We start from the raw sequence: 27,990 nt of genomic DNA, 5'->3' as shown, positions 1-27,990 counted from the left end.
GAACAACAAAGAAAATTATTTCAAATATAGTTTAAAAACAGAAGCCAAAATTCTGAATCAGCCTTTAGTTGTTACTAGAGTCATTGGTAACTTGTATGTAAAGATGCTGTATAAAAGATACTCTAGTTGCTCAGGTGCAAAAATCACTCAGAAATCACTGGTTTTGGTAATTATGAATCCTTTTATCAGAGCTAATGTCAATAAGGAGGTCAAAGCTTGCCCCATAAAAGAAAAGTAGCCATGTTTTACTAATTCTTTCCTTTTAGTTAAATTGTGGCCATGTTCTACTAAATCCTTCTCTTGTTTTAATTGAGTTCAATAATGGACATAACTGAACTAAAACAAGGGAAAGAATCAGTAAAACATGGTCATGATTTAACTAAAATGAAGGAACAAATTCTTAATTTGTGGCCACATCTTGTGCATAATATGTATCATTTTAATTCACATTTGTTTCTCTGTCAGTGTAAAACAGCACATACTATTAAACTCAACCTGGTCTCATAAAAATACGTGCCTCTGCGCACTTTTTGTACGACACCGTTTTACATACCTTGCTGCACGTTTCGCCGCAGTTTCAAATAGAAATGTCCACTGAGTGGCGCTAAAACACAGGTTCAATACGTGAACCCTGGCACGTTTTTATTACGTAGATATTGGTACGTATTGCTGTTTTTTCATTACGTTGCTTCAGATACGTATTGTGGCGGTTCAGAATTCAAATATCCGGGGACTGTCGCTAAAGGTTAATGCTCTATCATGTTGGAAATGTGCCCTACACCAAATCCAGCCCTAAACCTACCCGATAGTGTTAACAAATGCAAAACTGATATAAAAACGTATGAGCTGATGCAACTGTGTTATTTGAACTTCCTTTTACGCAGATTTAAACTGCTTTGTCGAACCGTAGTTACACGGGATTCGTACCGGTGCTTCTCGTCTCCTAAATACGTCTCCGTACTCCGTGAGCTACCGAACAAACTTAATGTATTATACATATAATGTATGAAAACCCATAGATATGAAGCTGGATGTGTGCGATGCTAACGTTCGAAAGCATCAGTTTTCAAATCTCCCAGCATATTAATATTGTTTTGAAGTCATAGCATGATATTCTTCAAGTAATTGTGCGAAAATCGCAACTCTTTAAATTAGTTTGAAAGTGTTCATTTATTTTGGAAACTGCAGTGATACTTATTGGTACGTATGACCGTCATGTCACGCTAAAAAGTGCACCCAGGTAGCCTACGTAAATGCCATGAGACCAGGTAGATTATAATAGGTATTTTTATAGTATTGTTCAATAAAACCATAAGATTGCCTACTAACCTACATTATTGATCAAATTAGCCCATTATTGCCCCATTTATATTATATATTTTAAGTCACTGTTCACTTGAGTCTATTTTTATTATTTAAAACATGCAGCAAGATAAATAAATAAATATATAAACATTTGATTAACAGTCAAATTCATCTGCCAGTTAGCAAAATAATAGTGACCATCCTAATAATTTGTGTTCTTTTATTCATTTGTAGTGCTTGTTTTATGTGTTTTAGGAAGGGTGTGGCTATCTAGACCAATTAGAAACAATCAACTCTCCATTTTTTCATTTCAACACTCTCCATTTTTCATTATACACACCTGTTTGTCAGTGAAACTGAACCTACATTATAAAACTGACCCAAGATGAGTTAAAAATATATTTTAGACAATGGATGGATGGTTCAAGGTTCAGATCAATGCCTCTAGTGAAGAACCATCAAATTGTAAAAACAGTTTGAAGCAACAATTTAATATGTTTAATATGTTAAACAGTTTAATATGTGCTTCGAAACACAATGCTTCAAAAGTGCCAAACACTAATCTTCTGTACTGCAGCTTTCATTTTTAAACATGCGACATACCTCTATCGTGTACTGCTGTATATTATATGGCTTCCTGTAGCGAACATCTTGGATAAAATGAGGCAAGCAGCCGCCAGCGTAGTATCGGTTATCGAGCACCACTGCTTCCAGTTTACCGTTCAAAATGTTGAATCTGGGAATGAACAACAGAATATCTCCAAATACCTGATCCATAGCACAGAATCACCAAAATTTTGCATTTGGCTCAAGTACAGGAACAACAAAAATATCCTTAAATTAATGAATGTCACCTGCAATATAAAAAATGATAAGCATGCATGAAAACTGACAGTTTTTGAAAAGCATAAACTACCGTAGTGTGAATCATCAGCCTAACACACTGAACAAATGCTAGGCCAAATGTTTTATTAGGCTGTAGAAAATGTCATGCATTCTCAAAACCTGTTATGTATGATGGCATCTGTTTAATCTGGTCGTCTACTACTAAGTCACATATTATTCTGCAAACATCAAATGTCAATAAACTGTTGATAGGAACTTAAATTACTTCTTATTGTGTTTGATATGGTACTGACAAGCATTAATGGTAAACTTAAATGTCCTTTAATGGCATTTCTATTAAAACTTGCATGCTTTGTAAAGTTGAAATATTGTACATTTAAATGTTAACTTCAAATGCAATATCAAACAACACTACAATTATAATCAATATTTTACATGTGCTTTAGTATGTTAGTCAACATAAAAATAAGTGTAATTCTCTAAAGCATGACAAGTGATAAAACATGATTTATAATGTACTTTAAAACTTTAAAAAAGAAAAAAAAAAAAAAGTACATTGGATAACAATTTAAGATGGTCAGTACTGCATCCAAAGCTACTACAGTATATGCGCTAAGGGTAAAAACATAAGCAAACAAACATGATATTACCAGGACTAAAGGAAATGCAGGCCCTTACTGTATGTTAGTATGTCAGTACAGGAGTGTATTAAACACACGCACCCTTTGGCAAGATTCTCAATTCCATAATACTCCTCAGTTGGCTGATTACAGGCTTTGTACACTTTATTACAGCCCAGTTCATCAGAGCCATCCCCACAGTCATCATCACCGTTACAGCGCAGAGCCTCCAGCACACAGCGACCTGTTACACCACACACAGCCTTCAAACCTGGGCCCTTTCTTTACATTGCTTCTGTTCCAATAATACTTTGACTGCTCATAGAGCAAACCTTTCAATGATTGTTTCCAGTTTGACTGAAGTTACTCTCATAATTCGTGCAAAGCATCATGGGGCGTAGGAAAAAGGTGGATGTGTTTTCATTTTGCCTTCATACATTTGTGTTCAAATACTTATTGTTTTTGGACCAAAACTGCACAGTTAATATATAAGGGTTTTAGAAATTTTTGAGATGCTCAGGCACTAATGGGGATGTGATGGTCACCTGTGACAGTACAGCGAAAGCCCTGGCATGGAGGAGTGGGTTTCTGGCAGGAGTATCGCGGCGGAGCGGTGCAGGCTTCCTCCTCTCGGCCCTGATCATGACACGGATCTCCTCCAAACTCAGACAGCTGGACCAGCGTGGCATAGCGATACTGAAGATACATACAAGTGTGTGAGACTCAAAAGGTTCATCTCTCACTTTTAGAAAACGTGAGAGATGACACGTTTATAAAGACACAGTCACATTATGTTGAAAGTAGTTTCTATGCTGTAAAGATTAAATGTGACCCTGGACCACAAACCCAGTCTTAAGTCGCTGGGGTATATTTGTAGCAATAGCCAAAAATACACTGTATGGGTCAAAATTATCCATTTTTCTTTTATGCCAAAAATCATTAGGATATTAAGTAAAGATCATGTTCCATGAAGATATTTTGTAAATTTCCTACTGTAAATATATCAAAACTTAATTTTTGATTAGTAATATGCATTGCTAAGGACTTCGTTTGAACAACTTTTAAAGGTGCATTTTCTCAAGTTTTAGATTTTTTTGCACCCTCAGATTCCAGATTTTCAAATAGTTGTATTTCAGCCAAATATTGTCCTATCATAACAAACCATACATCAATGGAAAGCTTATTTATGATTACTTTCAGATGATGTATACATCTCAATTTTAGAAAAAAAAAAATTGAGCCTTATGACTGGTTTTGTGGTCCAGAGTCACAAATGTTTAAATGTTTAATTTAAAGATTTAAAAAAAAGAAAGATCTGAAGTGTGCTATCAACATTATTAATATGCATTCTATTTAATCGTGTTAATGAGCAGACAGACAACCAGACAATATACAGAACACCATTCTCACCCTCTTCTTAAGGCAGGGGTCACAGCGTGTCCATGAGGACCATTCAGACTGTGAACAGTCCACTGGATCTTTAGGCGGTTGTTCAGCGGTCCTGTCTTCTGAACGACAAAGCACTACAGCACTGTTAGAAGCAGATTCATGCTGTTTGTGAATGCAGTATGTACGGTAATTTATTACAAATTGCAGAATTCAGATTCAGGTCCTTATAATAATTTACATTGCACAGTAGTGCTTAAGGATATTTGGATACTTTGGAAGACTTAAAGCATGTCACAGTTGAAAATGTCTGAATTTAATTGCATTAAAACAAAAAACCAAACCCGGTGGCATCTGATGCATCTGAGCTTTTATGAAAACTAACTTCACTTTTCATAGGTAATTTTTTCATTTTTATTTTATTGTATTGCTGCTTTTATTATATGAACAATATATTATATATTACATTATTTGGTTTTTATTACATAAACATGTTCTAAAAAGTTTAACAACCAAAGTGTTTGATCAACTATTCAAGACATTGTCTACAATATATTTATTGATTAATATTTTGAGAATCTACCATTTTGTGAAATATTTTGACTAAAAAGGATGTTTGTGCATTATTCCTTAAAAATGAATGGCACTTTTTACATTTTTAACTGTGGCTTTAAAAAGGCCACAGCATACTGATAAAAACCTTGAGGAACTATATATATATATATATGAGGTTTACTGTTTTTTGTTGTTGTTTTGTTTTGTTTTTTTGCCTGAAAAGTTGGTATTTTATAATAACAGATTTTTAAAAAATGTTTGACCAGTTTACCTATACACTAAAACACTAAAACTAAACACTAAAATCACACAGCTGAATTCTACAGTAGTTCTCTGAATGTTGAGCACTGACCAATTAAAAAGTGAAGCAATCAAAACAGAAGATTTATTTAAAACACTGGAAACCAATAAAACGCACTGCACATTCATGCTCATAAAGTAAAACATTCCAACTTACCATATAATGCAGAGACAAAGGATTGCTTTGCTGCAGGCTGAATTTGCTTGTAGAAAACTGTGCATTATAATGTCAGGGAAACCTAGAGCATAGTAGACTAGATAACACAGTATTAGACCTTAAACCCCTAACCTACCCAGCAAGCCCTCCCCTCATCTGTGACAACAGCCTTACACATTCACTTTCAGAAATAACAGATGATGCTGTGTACAAGTGAAATATGAAATACTTGTATTAGAGAGCATTTCATTTTTGATACTATAGCAAATGTTTTGCAATAAAAACTGCAATATACAGTAGAAATACTATTTTGAGCCATTAAATAACTGATTAACATTTTACAAAACATAATGTAATGTATTTTGGAATTTTTGTCTTTCATGAAGCCTAAAGGCATTCAGGTTTTTCCAGGATGTATTATTTGGAGTCTGTATTCTCGTAAGTGAGTCACATGAAAGTGAACACAAAAAATCAATGAAAATGTTTGTTTTGAGTTGCATTCAATATAACCATTGGACTTTCAGTTGAACTAATAATCTTATTTACTGACTTGAGTAATGGCTTTGTTGTTAACATTTCTATTTATTTTTATGATTGTTTAAATACTTTTCTAAAGACAAAGTGTTTTTTCTCAAGCTCTTCGTGCATTTTTTTTTCTTTTTCTTAGGCTATGCACCACTTAATCTCTCTTCCCAAAAGTATGACTTTTTTTTTTTTGTAATGCATGTTTAAAAGAGTACAATACACGATTTAAATGAAAGTATGGCAATGTATTTAACATTTATTTACAGGAGTTTATGATGTTATCAAATCTAATCTATATCTATTCTAATTATATTATTTTTAATAAAAAAAAAAAAGTGTCCCTTTTAGGCTTGCACTCTATTCATTTACTAACTGCTTGTTTTCTTTAAAAATAAAATTTAAAAAACTAACGCTAGCTTCTCTAATCTTTTTGTATTATATATTTTTGTTTTCTTTTAATTTATTATCCAGTTAAAAAAAAAAAGGCCTATAACTAGCTTGCTCTGTTCTTTTTCTATTCTATCTGTTTTCTTTTTATTTATTATATAATTAAAAAAAAAAACCTTGTTACGTGTACTGCGTTAAGCTAACTGAGACTTGTCATAGCACTTGTGTATCATTGCTCTTTTGTTGATTGTGATTGCTTCCATTGTTCTCATTTATAAGTCGCTTTGGATAAAAGCGTCTGGTAAATGACTAAATGTAAATGTAAATCTCAAACTCCTCAATATGTACAACTCAGCAGTGGTCCAGTATATGATAATATTGCAGGATGTTTCTAAATGAATGCATTACTGTACAACAGAAATCCCAGGCGGGCAGGGTCCCTGTTAATCAGAACTAATTCCACCGCAAATATCTAGCAGTTTTGTGCTTCAACCACAAGAGGGCCAAAACTTACATAGTAACCATCAAAATTGCATATAGCAGAAGCAAAATACTGGACATTCAAATATATGGGCTGTAATGATTTTTGCATTTCTGTTCAAAATTTCTCACAAAGTGAAATAATTACACTCCTTTTTCTCAGACAGAAAATGAAATTTATTAAGTATTTGCTGAATAAGTGTCATCACCTTCTTATTTATGACTGAACATGAATATAATTTGTTGCCATAACAATTAACCTTCGCAACAGGAAAAGTGCTCTATGTTGGAAGAGAGAAACATCTTTACTGGAGACCACTCATAATGATGACAGGTTATTCTGTATGGTGGAACCCTAAAGAATATTTGGCAAAATCTGTTGTTAGATAAGATCCTAATAATACCTTATTCTTAATAATAATAATAAAATCTAAAATAATGACATCAAGACTTTTGTAAACATAGGTACATCTAACCAATGACAAATGTGAAATTACTTGCTTTATTTCAGTTGATTTGTTGTTAGTCTTCTGGATTTCTCATTGATTTCTCTTATTTTTTTAGTTGACAAAATAAGGCAAACTAAAATGCTTTAGTACAGTGTCTGATTAGTACAGAACAGGAAAAAATAAAAATGGCACTTTGTCTTTCTTAAATTATAATAATTTGAGAAAATCTATACAATACAAAAAAGTGATATTTTTGCAAGAAAATTATCAAAGATATCCAGACAGTAATTGTCTTCGAACTGCTTTACCTACTACAACACTTCAGTGAACACTGTTGTAGAAACAAACAAATACATTTTGTCATTCAAAAACATAACACTGACAGTATTGTAATACACATATTATTTTAAAATTATTTTAAAATTTTCCTTTTTAAATAATCATGTCATAGTAAAAAATCGAAACGAGAATGTCTGTCATCATGTCAGTTTTCAAAAAAAGAAAGAAAAGAAAAATAAATTCATGCAGATGGTCATTAAAGGTTTTCTTTTCTTTAAGAAAAGGCTCATCACAATATCAACATTCAATAAAATTCCTTCCAAGAAAAACTAAAGCAACATGATTTTAACCAATGTTTTTGGCTTCTCCAAATGTAGAACGCAACTGCTTCACGGGTGATCTTGTCCATTAGAAATGACAATAGAAATCAATCCCCATGTCCATCAAATGTCCATCACAGTTAAACTTTTTGATTTCACTGGTCCAATTTCTCATACTGTGAGTTTATTATTATTTTACAAAAAAAAAAAAAAAATCATTTCTGAAGTAGTTTAGATAGTTAGTGGCTACAGGTAGACAGCCGATTTTCAAGTCCATCACAAACTAAAGGTGCACTTCATTTATTAAAATAGATTTTATTTTCTATCATTTATTACAGTTTGTGAAATGTCCCACAGAGCTCACACAGCTTGAAGTCCCATCTGTATCACTGAAATTTCTGGATTCTCTCAGTGCTCTTCTGTATGTTGAGGCTCATTCGTCCTAAGGATGAAATCATAAATACAGCTCATAAATAAAGTTGAGAAATACTGAATTTCATGGACATGAGAGACAAAAGTGTAACGTCTGTCATACGCCTGAATCATAAGCAAAATCCGCCAGTTTTTGCCTTTTTCCCCTTTCTTGCCAACTTCAGTAAATTACTGAGCAATGAGAACTTGATTTTGTCAAAAGATGTTAGTTTATTTATGCATAACCAAATTAATATGAGCTCAGCATTCGCCATTTTATGATATCACAACCCAAAATGGTCTATGAGACCGAACGATGACTGTCAATACGGTCTTACCGTAGCAGGAACACTGTAAAAAATGAAAAGTTGACTTAACTTAAAATTTCAAGGCAACTTGCTGCACAGCTTTTTTTGAGTTTACTCAACTTTCGTCCAAAGTTGTTCACTCAACCCAAGTCATTGAGAAAAGTCACATGTCTCTTTTTTGTTCAGCTAACACAAAAAAGACTTGTAATGCTTTTCCAATGTGTCTCAAATTATGTTCTTTGAACTTTTTTACTTGTTTACAAATGACAAACATTAATGGATAAGTTAGTCTAATAAGTAGACAATATTGTTCCCTTTCGATACTTCTCTCATACTGCGTCTTACTAGATGCATATGGGTAAAACTCATTTTTCTCTGATAACTGAAGCCTTTTTTAATAACGCAGTGTTACTGCACGGCCATTGGTTCGTGCAGTGCTTTAAAAACGAACCAATGGCTCAGCAGCGGTGCTGCATGAGCCTATGGCAGGGATGCCAGCCAAAGCCCGCCAGAATGGGCGGGGCATCTGGCTATATAAGCAGCCGCATCGCCATACGATCCTCAGATTTCTTCTCTTTCAGCGATGACATCTCTTTGCTGATCTATGAGACTTGAAGCCCTTCTCGCCGTTGACCAGCCTCTGTAGCGGATCAAGACCCTCTGGCTCGGCTGATCTCCCTGCTGACTCGCCACTCTCTGGCCGCTTCAGCGCCCATAGCAGCCGAGGTCTCACGGTTCCCTGCCACCATCCGGCGAACGCTCGAAAGAGCAAATTTCGAAGAGCAAATTTCTCAGCATTGTTGCAAATGCCGCGCCATTTCTGTCGCTCGTGCAGGGCTCGCCTGCACGTCGCTGATGGTCACGGCGAGTGTGTTTCAAGCTTGAGACCCAGCCACGCTGAAACTGCACTCACCAAGACGGAATGTCCTCAGGGTCAACTTTGCCAAGAGCGCACTGTCCCCCAGCCAATGAATATCGTTCCTGGGAACAGTTTTCGACTCAAGCCAAATAAGGACGGTGGTCATGCCAGAGTACGTGAAAATTCGCGCCACGTTAACCAATCAGGAGCTTTCTCTAGTAGTGACGTGATTACGACGTAGCGAGGGAGGCAGAAATCCGAAACAACAATGGAGGACGCTGTATGTAGACACAATACATCTTCGTACTTTTATAGAAAAAGAAATAAAAAGGATCTTGCTTGGTGTGTTACTTTGTGCACAACATAGTAAATCATAATTTATAGCCTATTTGTTACATAAAAATATTATTTCTATGTTAAGACTAGAATAGGCTACTTATGGCAAACATTTGTACATTCATTCTAATTATATCCTATTACAAATACACTCACAATAGTATAGTAAAAATTGTTATTTGTGATTGGACCAGTGTAGTGTAATGAGACTGGAGCCGCCTGGCAGAAGCCCCTCCTTGATGCGAATTCGCGTCTGTTGTGACTTGAATTTCATGCGCAAATAAAGCGAATTTCACGCGCAAATGAAGCGAGTAAACTCAAAATGTTCAAGCGTCCAACTACGCGCGAATAGCGCGATTTATTCGCGCAAGTCGCGTCTGGTGTGAACGCACAGTCAGACGAGGACTAAGAGCTGAGTTTACTCTGCCCCATTAGGGCACTGAGAATCTACCTGGAGTGTTCCGCCCCCTTTAGGCAGACAGAACAGCTCTTCATTTGCTTTGGTGACCGCACCAAAGGGCATTCGGTCACGAAGCAGAGACTTTCCAGGTGGATAGTGGACGCTATTACACTAGCTTAATCTTCCTTGGGCCTGCATTGCCCCATTGGAGTACGAGCACACTCGTTGCCTCGTCATGGCCTAGCGGAGTGTCCATCGCAGAAATATGTGCGGCGGCCGGCTGATCCTCGCCGTCCACATTTGCTAGGTTTTATAACCTGGAAGTCCCTGCCTTACAGGCACGTGTCCTTTCTGCTTGAATGGACGTGAACCTTAACAGGTGGGACCAGCACTGTACAGAGCTCGGCCATAGCACGCCCGAGTCGACAGAATTACTTACTTGTGTGCTCTCGGCCCCCCAGGGTGCCGAGGCTGTATAGGTCCCCCTTGGAACGATTACCCGGGCCGGGCGTGACCTCAATGAGTTCGACCCGCTGCTTGAGGGCTTCTACTACTTGTCCCCTTGGCCCTTGGCCCTAAGTTAGTTATTCAGTCGTTCCACTACCATAGCACGGCGTGATTGTACTGGTTCCCCATATGCGTCTAGTAAAACGCAGTACGAGTGAAGTATCGATAGGGAACATACTCAGTTACTATCGTAACCTCGGTTCCCTGAGATACGGGAATGAGTACTGCGTTCCTTGCTGCGCTATGGTGCTGCATGACTCAGTCGTCGCTTCAGTCGATGTAAACCTGAGGATCCTATGGCGATGTGGCTGCTTATATAGCCAGTCGCAAAAGCTCAATGTAGGCGTGTAGTGCTCAGACTGAGCACAAGGAGAGGGGATCAAGTAAATTACTTGACTGATCGTATCAGGATTAAGTACCTTATGTAGAAAGGCCAGATTTTGCCAAAGGGAGACCCATGAAGAGGAGTTGACTTTCCATATTAGTTCATCCTTACTTACTGATAAAGAACATAATTCACCCACACTTTTGGATATCTGACCTCTCCATCCCACAACTTAGACCAGGGTTCCTCAAATCTGGACCTGGAGGGCCACTGCACTGCATAGTTTACCTCAAACCTTGATCAAATTCACTTACCTGTGATTTTCTAGGGATCCTGAAGACCATGATGAGCTCACTCAGGTGTGTTTGATCAAGGTTAGAGCTAAACTCTGCAGGGCATTGGAAAGCTTTGAGGAATCCTGATTTAGACCTTGCTACAATGCTGTATCCCCATGGGGGGATAGGTTGCCATGGAGTCCTCACACCTTGCTGAGATGGTTAAAAGTGTACCCAGTCTCCACCAAACACAACAGGCCCTTGTAGACTTGAGGATAGAGCAAGAAGAGCACTGATGCCTGCTCCTAAGGGCCAGGAGGACTGGGCTCCAGACACAGTGTTCATTGTTCCTCATGGGCCACTCACCAAGACTTGGCCACAGGATGAACCGGAGGCATGCATGAACCTGTTTGAAGAGATGGCAGAGGCAAGTCACTCCCTTGGTGGCCCATGGCCAGAGGTCAAGCAGCAGCCCAACAGCTACCCGTGCAGAACCTCCTGGATTAAGACAACCTTAAGCGGGTCATCCTGCAGCAGGTCAGCCACACTCTGAGCCGGCATTTCCAGTCAGTCAAGCTGGGGGACAGCAGTTAGCAATTTATAATGGCCTAGCAGCTTGATGATGCCTGCCATCGGTGGTTACTGGAACAGCCACACAATATCAAGGAAACTATCAGTCTGGTGGTCCAGTCCTGGAGCAGTTCATCGCTCAGTTTCCTGAAGGAATGGGACAAATGGCTGGAACCTCTATTATTTAGGGTGCGGTAGGTCCTGCAAGCCTCCGTTGGGTTTTCCCCATATGAGCTACAGAGTGACTTTGGAGGACGGACCTTCTAACAGCTGGAAAATAATTCTTGCATGATGTGCCTGTGAGGGAGTATCAGAGATGACACAGAAACCCCAATATGCCTAATATGTATGTAACCAGGGCTCTATAGCAAGGTTATTATAGTTTTGAATTTTTAAATTCGTTTTATTTTAATATCGTTTTCAAATTTGCTATAAAATTCAATTTAGTTTTTATTAGTTTAATTAATATTTTTGTTAGTTTTAGTTTAGTTTTTATTTTGTGAACACATTTTTATTTAGTTTTTATATAGTTTAGTTTCAGTTTTAGTTTCAGTTTTCATTAAAGTTTAGCAGAATCAACAGATCAGTTCCAGTGCGAAGGCCAAAGAAAGACGTAGGCATAATTTAAAGTCTAGCGACAGAAAATTAACGCATGCTGAAATTGATTAAAAGGTAAAATTCTACAAATATACATCAAAGGAAGCAGTCAAGCCTTTTTACTAAATAAATCTACACAAGTTGCGCTTAATGTCATATCTAATGGTGTTGAGATATTTAAAATAAATGTAGCCTAATTTGGTTATAGGCCTATGTCTTTTTTCTTATTTAACCATAATCATGATATTGTAACCGTCGTGTCTTGCTCACTTTTCCGTGAACAGCCGTGCAGAAATCATAACTGGGACTAATGAAATTCAATAATAACGGTAATCGAATTTAACATTAATGGCTCATATTTGAATAGCCTATGTTCTTTTCTTTATTTATGAAGAATTACAAGCATGTGTATATGTGATTTAGCCTATGCTTATTTGTTCGAAAGTTTGGCAGAGTGATCATAAGATGCTAGGCCGAGTTACCTGATAGATTAATGCGGGTGCGGTTCGGGTCGCGACTCGCGGTCTTTATGTCAAACAATTCTGGTCTGGTACAGAAATAAATTAGTGCTGCTGTAGGATAACGGATCGGGTGTTCTGTTAAGTACTGCTGGTGCACGTTTACCAAACAGGACCCGTGCAGGACTGTTTTAAACTGCTTTGCGTCTCTCCGTCTGATAACCCCATGTGCGTGATGCACCATTGACAGGTATTTCCCTAAACTGTCACTTATATATTTTTTCCGCCAAGGTAATGATTACGAAAACGATTATTTATTTTTGTTAATTATTATTTTATTTCAGTTAGTTTTTCAATAACTGTTGTTAGTTTCGTTTCGTTTTAGTTTTTCAAATATTTTGAAATTTTTATTTTATTTCAGTTTACGAAATTGTTTTTTCATCAATAGTTTTAGTCTTAGTTTTAGTTTTCGTTTACGAAAATAATCTTGCTCTATAGACCACTGCCCTAAGACCCTAGACTTCTGGGTTCACGGTTTTCCATAGAGTGGCCAGGCCTTTGAACCAATGCAATACACTAGATGCACTACAATTGTCAGGCTGCCAGTGTAGCTGAATTTTAGATCTAACACACTAAATTATCAATCTTTTCACGCTCCTTCTGGGGACACCGTAGGTACTCAGTCACCTGGTCTGCGACCAGGGATGTTAGTGCCAGTCTTTCACACTCTACCGCTACCATACCACTGATGCCTGTCTCTGGAGCATTGTATTTTGGCAAATGCCTGCAACCAGAACTGAACTGAGGTGCAGCTCTGGGATTGTTCCAGGCTTCACTGATGAATGATCTCTAGCAACAAGAACAGAGAAAGGAAGGAAGGAGTTGGGAAACTCCAGCCTACACTCGTTGTACTACTGCTGCATTTGAAGTCTTAGCATGTGACATACAACATATGGTGTGATGTAGAATAGGTTCCAGTCCTGCTCCTGGGGGTCAGTGTCCTGCAGAGTTTAGCTCCAACCTGCCCCAACAGACTTACTGTACTTGGAAGTGTGTTTAATTAGGACTGAAGCTAAACTCTGCAAGACCGTGGCCCTCCAGGAGCAGAATTGGGAAACCCCTGATATACAATCTTGAAGAAGAAAGTGAGGAAGAGAGAAAACCAACCCAGAAGACATCTCTCTTTGGACATCCAGCTGTGAAGAGTCTGGAAGGTTTATCTGAGCATCTGGTGGTATCTCATCAGTGCTGAGAGTTTGAGCACATGCCTCCTGTAAGACATAGATAATAGAATTGTTGGTGAAAAACTGAAACAGACTTTAGCAATAGACAAATCACATCCATACAGCCATGACACACAACCATTACCAAAGCTTCTGGCACATTGACTAAGCTGTCTTTTGCAGTCAGGAGCAATGGCTCTATTGAGGGGGCAACTGCTGGGGACATGGTTTCCTGCTCCAGACCAGGAGTAGCACCTGTGGAAAGGGAATCAAATGAATCGGAATGATGCCTGTCATATGATAAACCTCAATCTTTGGTCGTAGTGTTTTAAACTCACAAGAATCAGTTGGGGATGGTGATACTGACGACTCTGAAGTCAATCTCAACTGTGAAAGATCAAGCTCACCACAGCAGTCCATTTCCTGTGTCCCAGAGGACTGTGCAGCATCATGTTTGCTTGTGCAAAAGTGAACAGCTATTGTTTCCTCCTGGGGGTCCTTGTTTAGGGCGTCCTTAGATCCACTTTCCTGTAGGGTAGGTTCTACACAGTGCTGAGGGCTCATAATGTTTGACGAAGTCTCGGGAGGTTCACAGGAGTGAGGGCGCATGGCAGCTATGGGAACCAGACCCTGGAGCACTGCGGCTGGAATCGGATGCGCTCCCATGCCAACTGTCTGGGCTGGTACGAACGCCCATTGCTGCTGGCCCGTGGCTGGAGAGTGGAAGAGATTAGCCTGACCCCAAATCACAGGCTGGCCTCCAGGGAGCATCTGGGCCACTTGCAATGGTCCCTGAACCCCGAAGGCCATTGGAGCAGCCTGGGTAGCAAATGACTGTTGGGTCCAGTGAGCAGCCTGGATAGCACCCATGGTCATATAGCCTGAGAAACAGCAAAAATGGTTGAGAATAAGTTTTATTAATAGCATTCATTTAAAAAAATTACGTAAAAAAAACTTTGATTAAAAGATAAACTCTCAGGCAGTTGCTGTGTGTTACCTGAGGGCACAGCCGGTGGGCTTAAATGAGTGAAGAGTTCGGGACGGTGCTGACGTCGCCTCCTTCCAGGATCCAGTGTGATAGCAGGTGACGCTGGCATCTGTGATGACATGGATGTCATTTTGGATATGAGATTGTAGACAATGGTATCATAATAAAAATTAGAGATGCACCGTTTGACCGGACATAAATTGGACCCAGTCTTGGACGGCTTTTTTTTACTTTAAACATGTGATTGATTTGATTTGTCTGTTTCATGCAGCATAATTACACAAAGCTAAAGTCAGACCATTCTGGTTTTGCTATAAATATAATATACACACAATCTAATTTAAATAAAAAATAGCTCATGATAAATGTGTGTAGCACCTTTTATTTGGGATTAAAATGCAGTGGTTGTGTTGCCTCTAATTTCAAATGGCTATGGATATTTTTGGTTTAGGGCCAGTTCGGCCTATAGTAGAGCAGATAAACAACAAATACATTTACTTTAAAACAATTATTGGATTCAGCCTATTTGCTTAAAAAAAATCAACAAACAGAATCAGCAATGATAAATCATGATATGTGCATCCCTATAAAATACATGCTCAATAATGCAATTCAAATATATTTAAGTACTGATACAATATAAAAATTATATATCTATATACAGTCAGAATTTACTTTTATTTTTACAGATAGAATTTACACACACGCACACACACACACACACACACACACACACACACACACATGTTCATTTTTGTGAAAAGTGGGGACATCCCATAGGCGTAATGGTTTTTATAGTGTACTTACTGTATGTGCTATTGCCCTACACCAACCCTACACCTAAACCTACCCCTTACAGGAGACTGTGCATTTCAACTTTCCCCAAAAAAACCTCACTCTGTATGATTTATAAGTGTTTTGAAAAGTGGGGACATGGGTCAATGTCCTGAAAAGTCACCTTCACCTTGTAATACCTGTCATACCTTTGTCATTATACAAATCTATGTCCTGACTTTTCAGAAAACCGCACACACACACACACACACACACACACACACACACAGGTACACTGTTTTATATATATTTTAGGTACCCAAACCTAATTTGGGTAATAATAAAATATGTAATTTAAATGGTTTGCATTAAAAGTGAAACTAAGCACATGGGTGATTGTTCATCTTGAGGTTTACTTACAGAAAGGATGTCTGGGGGGGTTGCCATGTCACCGAAAAGATCAAACTGGTTTATATTCTGCAAGACAGTCAGGGGAGGAATAGATAAAGGAGACATAATGCCATACTGGAAGACATTCCTCAACACAGATAATCTGAACAAGATCAGTGATTGTTTTTCTCAGTGTTCACTGAGCAAAGCAGCCCACAGTGGAATAGTTATTGATCTATCATTGGGCCCAACAATGAAATAATGCTTCAATAGTGGAAATACAGTACTTGGCTACTACACGTTATAGTGGTTATCAGATGAAGACATAATGACATGTCAATAACACTAACAAGTGAAGGAAATCAGGCGACAAACATTAATAAAACAAAAGGTACAAGCAATGACGTGGATGATAACTAAAATGTATGACCATTTATCCAGAACCCAATGTGTATGCAAAACAAAAAAGAAAGCCAACACAACAGTCATGTTTTACAGCAAAGCTAGAAAATCACACCAGAAGACTCAGGTGTTCATAGATTCAGGCAAAATCAATGTTTGGCACGTGTGAGCAAACATTGCAGCAGGGAGACTGTTATTTATGTGAGTAAAGCTCCAAGCACTCGATAGGCTCCGACTGAATGAACAGACAAGCAATAACACTCTGTGAAATGGACTGATAACAATCATTTAACATGGATTCATTCTGGTGAAAGCAATGCTGTGTTTTGACTTCTATAAGTCTGGGGTTTTGCAATGAATGCCGATCTTCAATGTTTTATTTATTTATTTATTTTTTGTTCGGTTGTTATAAATAATAAGTTCTGGAAATTTTAGGTAGATATCACTCTGAAAATGTCCACCATAATGGTGTTTTCAAGCCAAACTTTATTTCTTTTGGTTTAAAAAAATAAATAAATAAATATCCTTGTCATTAATGCATTGCAATAGTCACATTAACTTTTTCTAAACCCATGCAGTACATTCATACTAGAGGTGAACTCCCAAAACAAATCTCTGTTTGATTTTCCCCTCATTCATTTCCCTTGTATAATGTCACATAATACTGAAAGATTCGTAACATGAACAACAACAACAACAACAGAGAAATATTTTCAGTACACTGATCGCTTTCAATTTGCTTTGGGATTCAAAAAAACATTTTCTAAATCAAGACAGGGGAAGAACATTGAGAGGTTTGTTTGAGGGAAGGTTGAGCGAATGTTTGAGACATGAGAGAACCTACAGTCATAAGATGGTGTTTTGGAACGTCATAGATCCCGTCTTTCTGCTGACTTGTGGGGACCTACAAATTATAGCAAGTTAAGAACACAAGACTACTGCTATGCTTTAGTAATATTTCATTTTATGTGCACTGCATAATATATATTGCAGGTATGTATATGCTTGAGTACTGTATTTTTAATTTGGGGAGATAATATTATAGGGAAACTATTTTTAGATTCTACTTTCTTTCTGATACTGTAACTGTAGAGATGTGGGCGAAGAGGGGAGTGGCTTAAGCAAGTACCTGGTAAACGCTCTCCTCTGATTGGTGGCCACGGAGGGGCTCGTGTCCAGCTTCAAACACAATGTACTACAAGGAGTTGGAAAAGAAAATGAGAAAGGCCCCGTATGGAACCAATCAGACAGCGGCAACACTAAGAACATTCAATGCTAAATATCGTGTATCTTAATCCAGAACAGTGAGAACTCTTTTGTTTCCACAGGATAGAAAATCAGCAATGGTTTCTCATTCATTTCTCAGTTGTTAGTTGATTTAAGCAAATTGTACTGGTCTGGTGCTGCTCACAAAAAAAGACCTGTTATCTCACAAAAGTATCTAATTTCAGAAGAGATGCTCTATCAAAAGTCTCTCTATGAATCAATATTTCCTAAAATCAAATGATCAGAGATATGATTTTCAAATATATATTTGTATCTCTATACTCTTAATGTATTACTAATATTTTTTTTTTCCTCCAAATTTTGGGAGCAAAATTTGCTGCTGTTCAAAGGTTTGGGGTCAGTAAGAATTTGAACGTTTTTAAAGAAGCGTCTTATGCTTATCAAGGCCGCATTTATTTGATCAAAAAATACAGTAATATCAGTAACATTGAGAAATATTTTTATAATTTAATATAACAATTTCTATTGTAATACTTCTAAATGATAAAAAGTTCAAAAGAACAGGATTTATTCAAAGTAGAAATATTTTGTGACAACATACAATACAATTGAAATATTTGGGGTCAGAACATTTTTTGGAAATTAAGAAATTAATACTTTTATTCAGCAAAGATACTGTATGTTAAATTGATGTTTGTTTTTTGTTTGTTTTTTAAATAAATACTGTTCTTTTTAACCTTTTATTTATCAGAGAATCCTGAAAAATATCACAGGTTCCAAAAACATATGAAGCAGCACAACTGTTTCCAACATTGATAATAAATCAGCATATTAGAAGGATCATGTGACCCACTGAAGACTGGAGTAATGATGCTGAAAATTCAGCTTTGCAATCAAATCGGCGATAATCGCTAGAAATTAAGTGTCCCCGTGCAAATTATGCAAATAGAAAACAGTTGTTTTAAATTGTAATAATATTTCACAATATTATGGTTTTTACTTAATTTTGAATCAAATAAATGCAGTGTGGATAAGCACAAGACACCATTAAAAAAAAAACACATTAAAAATCTTACTGATCCCAAAATTTGAACGGTAGTGTACATATGAGTATAAGTTGATACAGAACTGAGAACTCCATTAATGTTGCCTGATCACAACAGTTAACGGTGACAAAAGCATGAAACTGAAGGCAAATCAGGACCTGTCCACATGAGTAACTATTGCCAAGTGTGAATTTTCACACATGCGATCTGTGAGAAGTGCCAATGCATTGCTTATGCCCAAGAGACACTTAACAGGTTAAATATCTAGACCTGTCTGTGATCCAAGGCCTGCAGTGTGAAATGTGTTTTGGCTGGTATTGACATTGCAATGACAGACTGTTGTGTAAATGCGAAAGAACAGCAATCCAACAACTTTTAGGGTCATATGGTCAAATGAGCTTTGAATGAGCAATAAAATCTGATAATGTAATAAAAATGTAATTTATAATAATACTAAAATTACTATTTCAACAGGTAGAAACACCTTTTTTTCCCATCACGAACTGGTGCAACAGCTTCAAAACTACTAAACCAATCTACTTCAACCAAACTAAAGCAAGAAATTTTGAGAGCTTCTGGTTGGAGATGAATCTGGATGTTAAACTGATGGTTAAAGTTGTCTGTATTCAGTGTGAGCGAGAGAGCACTGGGTTCATCGTACAGTATCAGAGAACATCCAGTATATAATAGGGCTGTTTATGACTCTCCACAGAACATATAGACAGACCCACAAAACATGACTGCATATCAATGCACTGGCAATGACTGAATGGTTAACAGAAGTTCTGTGAGCATCAACTGCAAAAAATATCAACAACACTTAAATGGAGGAGTTAAATGATCATAAAATCAAGTCTAGAATGTCAGTTCTTCATAAAATCAGGTTAAGCTCACCTGATACACTGGATCATCAATCTCATCTTCCAGAATCGTCTGTGTCAGCCATTAAGAAAAACAGGCATTATTCGTAGTGTTTTTATAGACAAAATTAGAGCAAATTAAAAGAAATATAAAAACCGAGAATCATCAGAAATGAACAACTCTTATGTTTGAAAACAGAAAAGAGGACAATGATGTAAAGCAAAGATATACGTGAAGTATCCCATTCATGTATTTTTTTGGACATAAAAAAAAAAAATGTTACTACAACTATGAAACTAAAAGCTACTGAGCAGCTAACAGATGCACAGCACTGAATAATATTACTGCATAAAACAAAAAGGAAAATTACCTAGGCTATCGCAAAATTTGGTGGTGAAAATTTGATATCACCACCAAATATAATTAATTGTGTCTACTTTAAAACACACACTCATTGCAAAATGTTTATTTATGGTAAGTTAGAACAGCAAGAACTGCAACCAGTGACAAACAATAACAATAGAGTGAAATAATCAACTAACTACAACCAATTATCTAGCTCTCAAAAGTCAAAAAATATAATTATTGGCAGCGGCTATGTGCAAATAGTGACAGATTCTATTCACACTATTTAAAATGCCAGTATTTTCTTTGCAATAAGTGTAAATAGTAGTTAGACGCTACTTATACTACAAATATATCTACACCTCAGTATTATAGTACATTATAAAACAGTATGCAATAATTACGTATTGAGTGTAAATGATCATTTTTATTAAAATTATTATATAAAAGTCATCCCTACACCTACCTCTAACCCTACTCCATAAACACCCATGAGGCACTTTATTTTCCACATTTTGAATATTTCCTTCATTTCTACTGAACATCAATGCCTTTCAGATGTGATATGTGTGATGTGAAAAGGGAGGAGAACGAGTTCAGCAAAAGGAGGATTCAAACTTCGATCACGTCAAAAGTTACTCCTGACACTGCTGCTGTTGTTGTTTTACTGGCATCTTTTGTAATGTTGATTAGCCCAACCAATGTTTGCGTATAGTATATAAAAATAAAAATATGTCATTGTACCTTTAGCATATTCAGTAGAGCTGAATTCTTTGTGTCACGGGAAGTTCAATGCAATGCAGGTTCACTTGTCAAATGTGCCAATCAACGTGACTTTTTGAAACAGACTGTTCTTATCTAATGCACTTCATGTTGTACAATGAATGGAACAAGTTTTCTTAATCTTTGTAATTTTTTACATGATTATGGTACAAGATAATTCTCTTTAAATCAATGTGATAAACGAGTTAAATCAAAAGTATTCTAAAAGTAATCTGATTACATTACCTAAAATGTGTAATGTAACGGATTACGTTACTGACTACAGTTTTTGTCATGTAATCTGGAATCAGTAACGGATTACAATTTGTAAGTAATCTACCCAGCTCTGCATGTAGGCTACTTAGCGTGTCCCAAAATTGAAAGCAGCGGCACATGTAAACACCGTATCGGATTAGATAACGTCTCATGTAAACAGTCCACAATCGGAATTATTTTAATCGGAATGACAAAAAAGTGTACATGTAAACGTGGCTAGTGTTACGAGTACCCCAGGCACATCGATTTTCCATTTTTGAAGCATAAACCCCATAAAACCGATGCGAGCTTCGGATCTTCCATGTTTCTATATGGCGCTGAAACTTAAAGATGTCCGAGTTCCGCTCCCCGTGCAGCTGATACTCGACTGCCATTGGCTAGTCTGCGTTCGAGGGGAGGGGCTTACCGATAGGTCAGTTGTGGCAGAGGAAATGGCTGTTCAAAACACCCTCTTACATTATCAGTGATTTCTATTTCATACGAGAGATTTATATGCCATTCATGGTGCATGGTCGGGCAGGACGCATATGGACAACAGAAACTCATGCGGAATTTGACCCTAAAGAGTCACTGGCAATTTATTTTTTGAAGAAATTCTTGCTCTTGTTTGGCTCTTACCTGATAGACGGCTTGTTCACAGTGCTTGTCTTTCTGAGCCTTTTTCTGTGACTCCTCCCTCTGTTTGATGTCATAGACGAGGGTGAAAAGGTCACGCAGGTCCAGTATGACTGGCTCTGCCTACGAGAGGATAACTGAGGTTATAGCATTTAACTGGCATGCATGAGAACAGTCTGAATTAAGCAATATTAAGAGCTACGAACACTAACCGAATGGCTGGTCTTGATTGCAACAAATTTGTGGTTGCCTTTTTTTCCGCAGACGTAGCCGAAGGCGCGATGGTCCCTTGTGTCTTTGGCAATGTAGGAGATTTCATGTACAGAGTGGTGGTGCTGTAAGACCTGAGGATCACACCATATGTCAAAATCAGTCATATCATACCATTTTTTCATGCAAAAAGTGTGCTTATATTTGAATTTTGAACTTAGTGTTTATTTACAATAAGTGCTAATAGCCATCATTATTGGAGAAGTCTATTTTCAAAAAATCCACCAACCATCGCCTATTTACCCATAGTACAAATATAGCATATCACTTCTATGCACACTTTGTGTAATTAGTATTAACAGAAAGCATTCAGAAAAAAATACTGACCCCTTCATTATGTTTTGTTATTTTGCAGCCTAATGCATTCAAAAATCCAAAGGAAAAATCGATCTCTGCCAACAATTAATTTAGTGTCTTTGATATGCCGTTGTCCATGTCAATGCCAGGCATCATTATTTTATTTATTATCGATTACCAAATGAGTATAATTAAAATGAGAGGTGATGTAACACAGTGGTAAGCACATCTTCCTTCACAGCGTTTTGAGTGTGTTGCAGGCATACGTTTTTTTATTTTTTTATTGCATTTACAAAATAAAATTCAGTAGGTCAGTGAAAACAGAGGAAATCTTTTCTTTGTTATTTTGTCAGTTAACTAAAGGTTGAAGAGATTTAACAATCACAGATTCTTGTTTTTGTTGCATTTTCCAAAATGTCCCAATCTTCATAGAAATGAGGTTTGTGTAATCAAGTCAATAGATTTGCCACCGAGAAACTGCATTACATTTTTTTTTCAGCAGTAATACTTTCAAGTAGTTAAATTAAGGGAGTGTTTACACGACACCATTTTCAATAAACTTTTATATAAAAGTTGTTATACATTTTGAAAACTTTTTATGCATTTTGGCCATTCATTTACACAACTACTGTGCTATTTTGTAGTACAATTGTTGTCATGTAAATGTACCCTGACATCTTTGAAAAAATTAAAAAATTACATAAATGTTAAGACAAAAGTAATGATGTTTATGGAAGATTCTTATAACATTTTTAATATTTGATACACGTTTTCATAAATCTTTGAATGTCCTCAGGATGTTATTTTTACTTGATGAATGTACGTTAGCATATAAAAAATAAATGTTACACTCAAGTGTGAAAATAAGGTTAGTAGAAGACACATTTTAGTAACCTTTAAACAACGTTCTAATTACAATAAGAAAACTGGACATTTTAACGTTCTCAGAATATTAAAAATCTGTGTTTTATATTCAAATAATATTATATTTTAGGTGAAAATATAGTTCGTTTTGTAACTTAAATATCATAATCACAACAAGAATATTTGAGCATTTTAACATTTTGGCAAGATTTAAATGTTTTACAATCAGAGCCGTGTTTAACTGCACAATGAGGATCACAGTTAAACAGATTTAGGATTTACACTAATAAAACTAGGATACGCTTGCAGAATACACTCACCCCTGATCTCTCATCATAAATCTTGATTCCACCAAAAGACACAGTCAAGAAAATCCTCTGTTTGTGGTTCCCTTTTGACCGCGCTGAAGCAGCGATTCCCTGTAGCGTAAACAGAGAATAAATGAGGGAGAGGAGAATTAAAAGCAAGCATGAATGGAAACGTCTGCAGTAAAGGTAAATTCTCACTTTATTAGCAATATGTTGCCATAGTTTGCATAGGGGATGTTCTACAACTGTTCTCATTTGTAAGGTCACTTTTGATATTCTTTAGCACTTCTAAATGTGAAAGATGTGTCTAGTTTGCTAATTTTCTCGGACTTCTGAAGACAAAAAAGAAAGTCATCATGCTGAGTGAAGTCTTTGAAGCAGACGTTCTCATTTTATTAGCCTTTTGTTCTATAATGAAATTCCAAGCACGTTCCATGGTCACTTGAAGCAAGTTTGAAAACGTAACATCTTTCTCAAGGCAATACTGAATAGCCTGACTACAATATACACACGCAATGCATTCGGAAAGTGTTCAGACCCCTTAATAAATGTATTTATTTATTGCTATGTGAAACAAATAAAGGAGTCTGAACACTTTCTGAATGCACTGTGGTGGCTTCCAATACCAGCGGTCTTTCTTACTCTTAATGAGTTGTCAAATCCTATTTCTACACTGACAGCTGAAAAGCTGAAGCAAGACATTCAATATATTAGAAGTACATGGCTTTGTATACTGGAAATCACCCCGCTTTCAACCTAAACAAGATAAAACCACACTTAAGAATTAAAAATGAAAATCATTCTAGAGGTCTGAAGCTACATTTACATGAAATGACAAAGTTTCTCAGATTTAGAAAAAATGGACTTGTTTTATTTGCATAATTGCTTCATTTAACCATTTTAAAGTGTCCGTTTATTAATGACATATTAGATAGAGTAGAAAATATGCTTCACAAATAAAATGCATTTGTTAACTCACAATTAGATCCTTACAATAAACTCTGAATAATTCTCACTTCCTTTAAACTCAGTTGAACTGTTGTTTCTCTAATAAATATAAGGTTAAGAATCTTATTCCATGTTAAATAAATAATCGACTGATTATGTGTGTTATTTAAGTAAAACTTTAGATTAGGGAACACTATTATTATTATTATTGATTGCATATTGACTGTTTATTAGTACTTATAAAGCACATTAATATCTTATTCTGCATGACCATATTCTAGATCCCTTAATCTACCCCATACCTAAATTAACAACTACCTGACTAACTATTAATAAGCAGCAAATTAGGAGTTTTTGAGGGAAAACGCTTAGTTAATAGTGATATTTGCTTGAATGACACTGACATATGTCGAAACGCACCATCAGAGAAGCGATAATTAAACAACACCAATTCAGGCAATGATTTTGGCCCTCCATATGAAGAGTTTATTTGCAAAAAACAAATAACTCAGTTTTTTTGTAATTTTCAAAAATCATTTTTTTCATAATGTTATCATGTTTTTATTGTTTTATTGTGTTAATTAGCTGCATTTTCATTTTCGCATTTTTACTTAATCAAAATAACCCAACTGAAGTTTGATTGAGATTAATTGGAATACACAATGAAAAATGTAATTTTTGAAAATTGTTAAAAACAAAGTTATCTGTTTTTGCAAATGATCTCTTCGTATGTCCATTTCATGCTTTTAAGAGCAATATAATGAATATTTCATCCATGAGATGTTTTTCCTTTGTTTGCATTTGCATTTATTCATTCACCAGATGTTTTTTTTTTTCTATCCAAAGTGACTTACAAATGCAGAACATCAGAAGCTTTGTATATAATTTGTATAAAACAAAGCATCGTCCCGCTGTCTTTATATCCTAACACAGCTTTACTGCAGCCATCACACTTCCAGCCCTTTGAGGACTCTTTACCTTCAGCTTCATCATGGAGTCCTGGCACAGCTTGTCTCCGCGTGTGGCCGTCACGTCATCAATCCCAATCAGCTTGGCCTTGTAACTGACGCCGTCGCCCCTGAAGCGCTGAACCAGGGCCTGCTCGCTGCGATCCCGACCTGAACAAACACCACAGAGAGACGAGCGAGACTGCAGTTCAGTCAAGATGAAAAATCATAGTCATTAACCCTTAGAGCATGTTACGCTGGAATATTTGCACAGCTGCACAAGGTCATTGTATGGTAGGTGTTTCAAAATACAGCACAGCAATTCCGTAGTTCATAAATATAAATTAAATACAAAATTATCAAAACAATGAAAAATTGATCTGGATTACTTTTAAGACAGCACATATGTGACCCTGGACCACAAAACAAGTCATAAGGGTCAATTTTTAATTTTTTTATTTAGATTTATACATCATCTGAAAGCTGAATAAATAAGAGTTACACCACTGATGCATGGTTTGTTAGGATCGGACAATATTTGGCTGAGATACAACTATTTGATAAATCTGGAATCTGAAAAATCTAAATATTGAGAAAATTGCCTTTAAAGTTGTCCAAATGAAGTCCTTAACAATGCATATTACTAATCAAAAATTAAGTTTGGATATATTTACGGTAGGAAATTTACAAAATATCTTCACAGAACATTATATTTACTTAATACCCTAATGATTTTTGGCATACAAGAAAAATTGATAATTTTGATCCATGCAATGTATTGTTGGCTATTGCTACAAATATACCTGTGCTGCTTATGACTGATTTTGTGCTTCAGAGTCACATATGTGTTTTTCATATTTTTGACCTCTAAACTGCCATTAGTGCTGCTTGCTATGGTTTCAGTACTAATGGGACCCCAAGTATTATACTTAGGTGTGTAACTCATTAACAGAGCTCATATTGAAGCCTGTTTCTGAATCCTGTTTTATCCACAGAATAAAAAAATAAAGGAAATTGTGACTTTTTATCTCATAGTTTTGACTTTTTCTCAAAATTCTGATTTTATGTCTCACAATTCAGATTTTGTTTTTAAATGTGAAAAAAAAGTCTGAATTGTCTGAAAAATGTTATATAACCTTTTATATCACCTTTAATTTGTAATTGTCTTCTTCTAATTCTTCTTCTTTTTAATGTTTAACGGCGGTTGGCATCCAGCGTAATTTGTGCATTACCGCCATTTGTAATTGTGACATTTACTTACTTTCTCGTAATTCTAAGTTTATATCTCACAATTGTTCGATTTTCACAGTTCTTTTTTATCAGAATTTTGAGTTTACTTTTTGCAATTCTTTTTTTTTTTTTATTCCACCACAAAATAAAAATAAAAAGTAACAAGTTGGTACAGTGTAATTATACATTTAACAAGTTTTTATATATATATACATTTAACAAGTTAACAATTTGTTAACAAGTTACAGTGTAATTATTTAAGCACTGAGTGATATTAGGTACTGAGTATATCTTTATTTAATGCCATGTCACCATCTTAGGCTATTTTCATGGCTTAAACAATTTTAAAAAATGCAAGTATAACAAATACAATAAAAACCAGCAAACAAACAAACACAAGTTATATTACTATTAGGTACTGAGTAATATTAATATGCACCTTTTTGCGAATGTAGTCCTTTAAAGAAACGTCCACACTTGAGATGCAGACTACCTAGCGTGCAATGAGTTTGGTTGATCGGTTACGGTTACGATTTTCAGAGTTGAACTCTGTATTGGCCCTCATCCCAGCCAACATGACTAAGTGCAGATGATCCAGAGGCCTTCAATCAGCCTAAGAGGCTCATGTCACACTCCAGGTCCCACTTTATTTGCTTCAAGTAGCATTCACATGAAATTAAAGCCGTGATGCTGGCCTTCAGGACTCTCACTATATTAACTGTCTCTTAAATCACTGCATCCTCCTACCTCCAGACACTCCTACAGAACCCACCAATTACAGTCATTAAACGAGAACAACCTGGTTGAGAGGTCACCTTCAAAAACCTTCAACGGTTCCACTCCTCTAGCCTTGTGCTAGTTTATACTTTTTATGCCAATGCCAAGGATTGTGTACTGTATGAAAACTGTTGGTTGTTATGACAAATTGCTTGTGATGTTTAGCAGATTAGTAAAACCTCAATGCAGCAGGGCTCTACACACTTACAACACAGTGTCAATTATATTATTATAATTATATTCTGTATATTAGTTACTTTCAGATTACTAGCTAGTAAAGTAATGCATTACTTTTAAATTTACAACAAAATATATCTGTTGTGTTTTTAAATAAGTCGCGCAAGTTACTTTGTTGTTACTTTGTTTTCCCATCTATTGACTGACAACTCTCCTGTCCCCGTGTTAAAAGAAATCAGGAGTGAGTGCAGAGTGGGTGACAAAAATCGATGAAAAAGCAACATAATGCATTACTTTCCATAAAAAGTAACTACTGTAAGTAACGCTTTTTTTAATGGAGTAATGCAATATTGTAATGCATTATGTTTAAAAGTAACTTTCCCAACACTGTCTGCAATTATATACAAACATCCTAAATGCAAAAAGCTCTTGTTAATTATGTATAGCATATTCTTTTAGCAAATAATAATTTAACTAAAATTACTCCAGAGAAAAGCTAGAACCGTGAAGACTGAACACCCCGCAAAAAAAGATTCTTGCAACACTGTGGTTGTTGTTGGTATTAAAATGCTCTCAATTAGACTAAGAGACTTAGGTTATATATTAAA

The 27,990-nt window shown here is 36.2% G+C and overlaps 1 protein-coding gene across 4 annotated transcripts in view; it reads right to left on the bottom strand.

Moving 5' to 3' along the window:
* LOC131531850 (complement component C8 beta chain-like) overlaps nucleotides 1-27,990 on the bottom strand; it is a 48,108-nt gene that overhangs the window by 6,984 nt on the left and 13,134 nt on the right. Inside the window, exons 3-18 of one of the 4 annotated variants that reach the window (XM_058762991.1) lie at nucleotides 25,230-25,369; nucleotides 23,316-23,414; nucleotides 21,777-21,908; nucleotides 21,568-21,687; nucleotides 19,600-19,638; nucleotides 17,562-17,627; nucleotides 17,277-17,336; nucleotides 16,061-16,117; nucleotides 14,876-14,975; nucleotides 14,217-14,759; nucleotides 14,024-14,133; nucleotides 13,823-13,926; nucleotides 4,182-4,302; nucleotides 3,317-3,467; nucleotides 2,874-3,015; nucleotides 1,909-2,041 (exon numbers count right to left, since the gene is read on the bottom strand). In XM_058762991.1, the coding sequence (XP_058618974.1) occupies nucleotides 1,909-2,041; nucleotides 2,874-3,015; nucleotides 3,317-3,467; nucleotides 4,182-4,302; nucleotides 13,823-13,926; nucleotides 14,024-14,133; nucleotides 14,217-14,759; nucleotides 14,876-14,975; nucleotides 16,061-16,117; nucleotides 17,277-17,336; nucleotides 17,562-17,627; nucleotides 19,600-19,638; nucleotides 21,568-21,687; nucleotides 21,777-21,908; nucleotides 23,316-23,414; nucleotides 25,230-25,369 (2,117 nt within the window). Of the gene's footprint in view, nucleotides 1-1,908; nucleotides 2,042-2,873; nucleotides 3,016-3,316; nucleotides 3,468-4,181; nucleotides 4,303-5,169; nucleotides 5,319-7,040; nucleotides 8,052-13,822; nucleotides 13,927-14,023; nucleotides 14,134-14,216; nucleotides 14,760-14,875; nucleotides 14,976-16,060; nucleotides 16,118-17,276; nucleotides 17,337-17,561; nucleotides 17,628-19,599; nucleotides 19,639-21,567; nucleotides 21,688-21,776; nucleotides 21,909-23,315; nucleotides 23,415-25,229; nucleotides 25,370-27,990 lie in introns of those variants that run through there. The other 3 variants (XM_058762974.1, XM_058762982.1, XM_058762967.1) reach the window with 3 other exon arrangements.

This window comes from Onychostoma macrolepis, chromosome 02 (genome assembly GCF_012432095.1).
Source record: "Onychostoma macrolepis isolate SWU-2019 chromosome 02, ASM1243209v1, whole genome shotgun sequence".
In the NCBI taxonomy this organism is placed as follows: domain Eukaryota; kingdom Metazoa; phylum Chordata; class Actinopteri; order Cypriniformes; family Cyprinidae; genus Onychostoma; species Onychostoma macrolepis.
The sequence above is the reverse complement of the archived record's forward strand: the minus strand, read 5'-3'. Positions and strand labels throughout refer to the sequence as shown.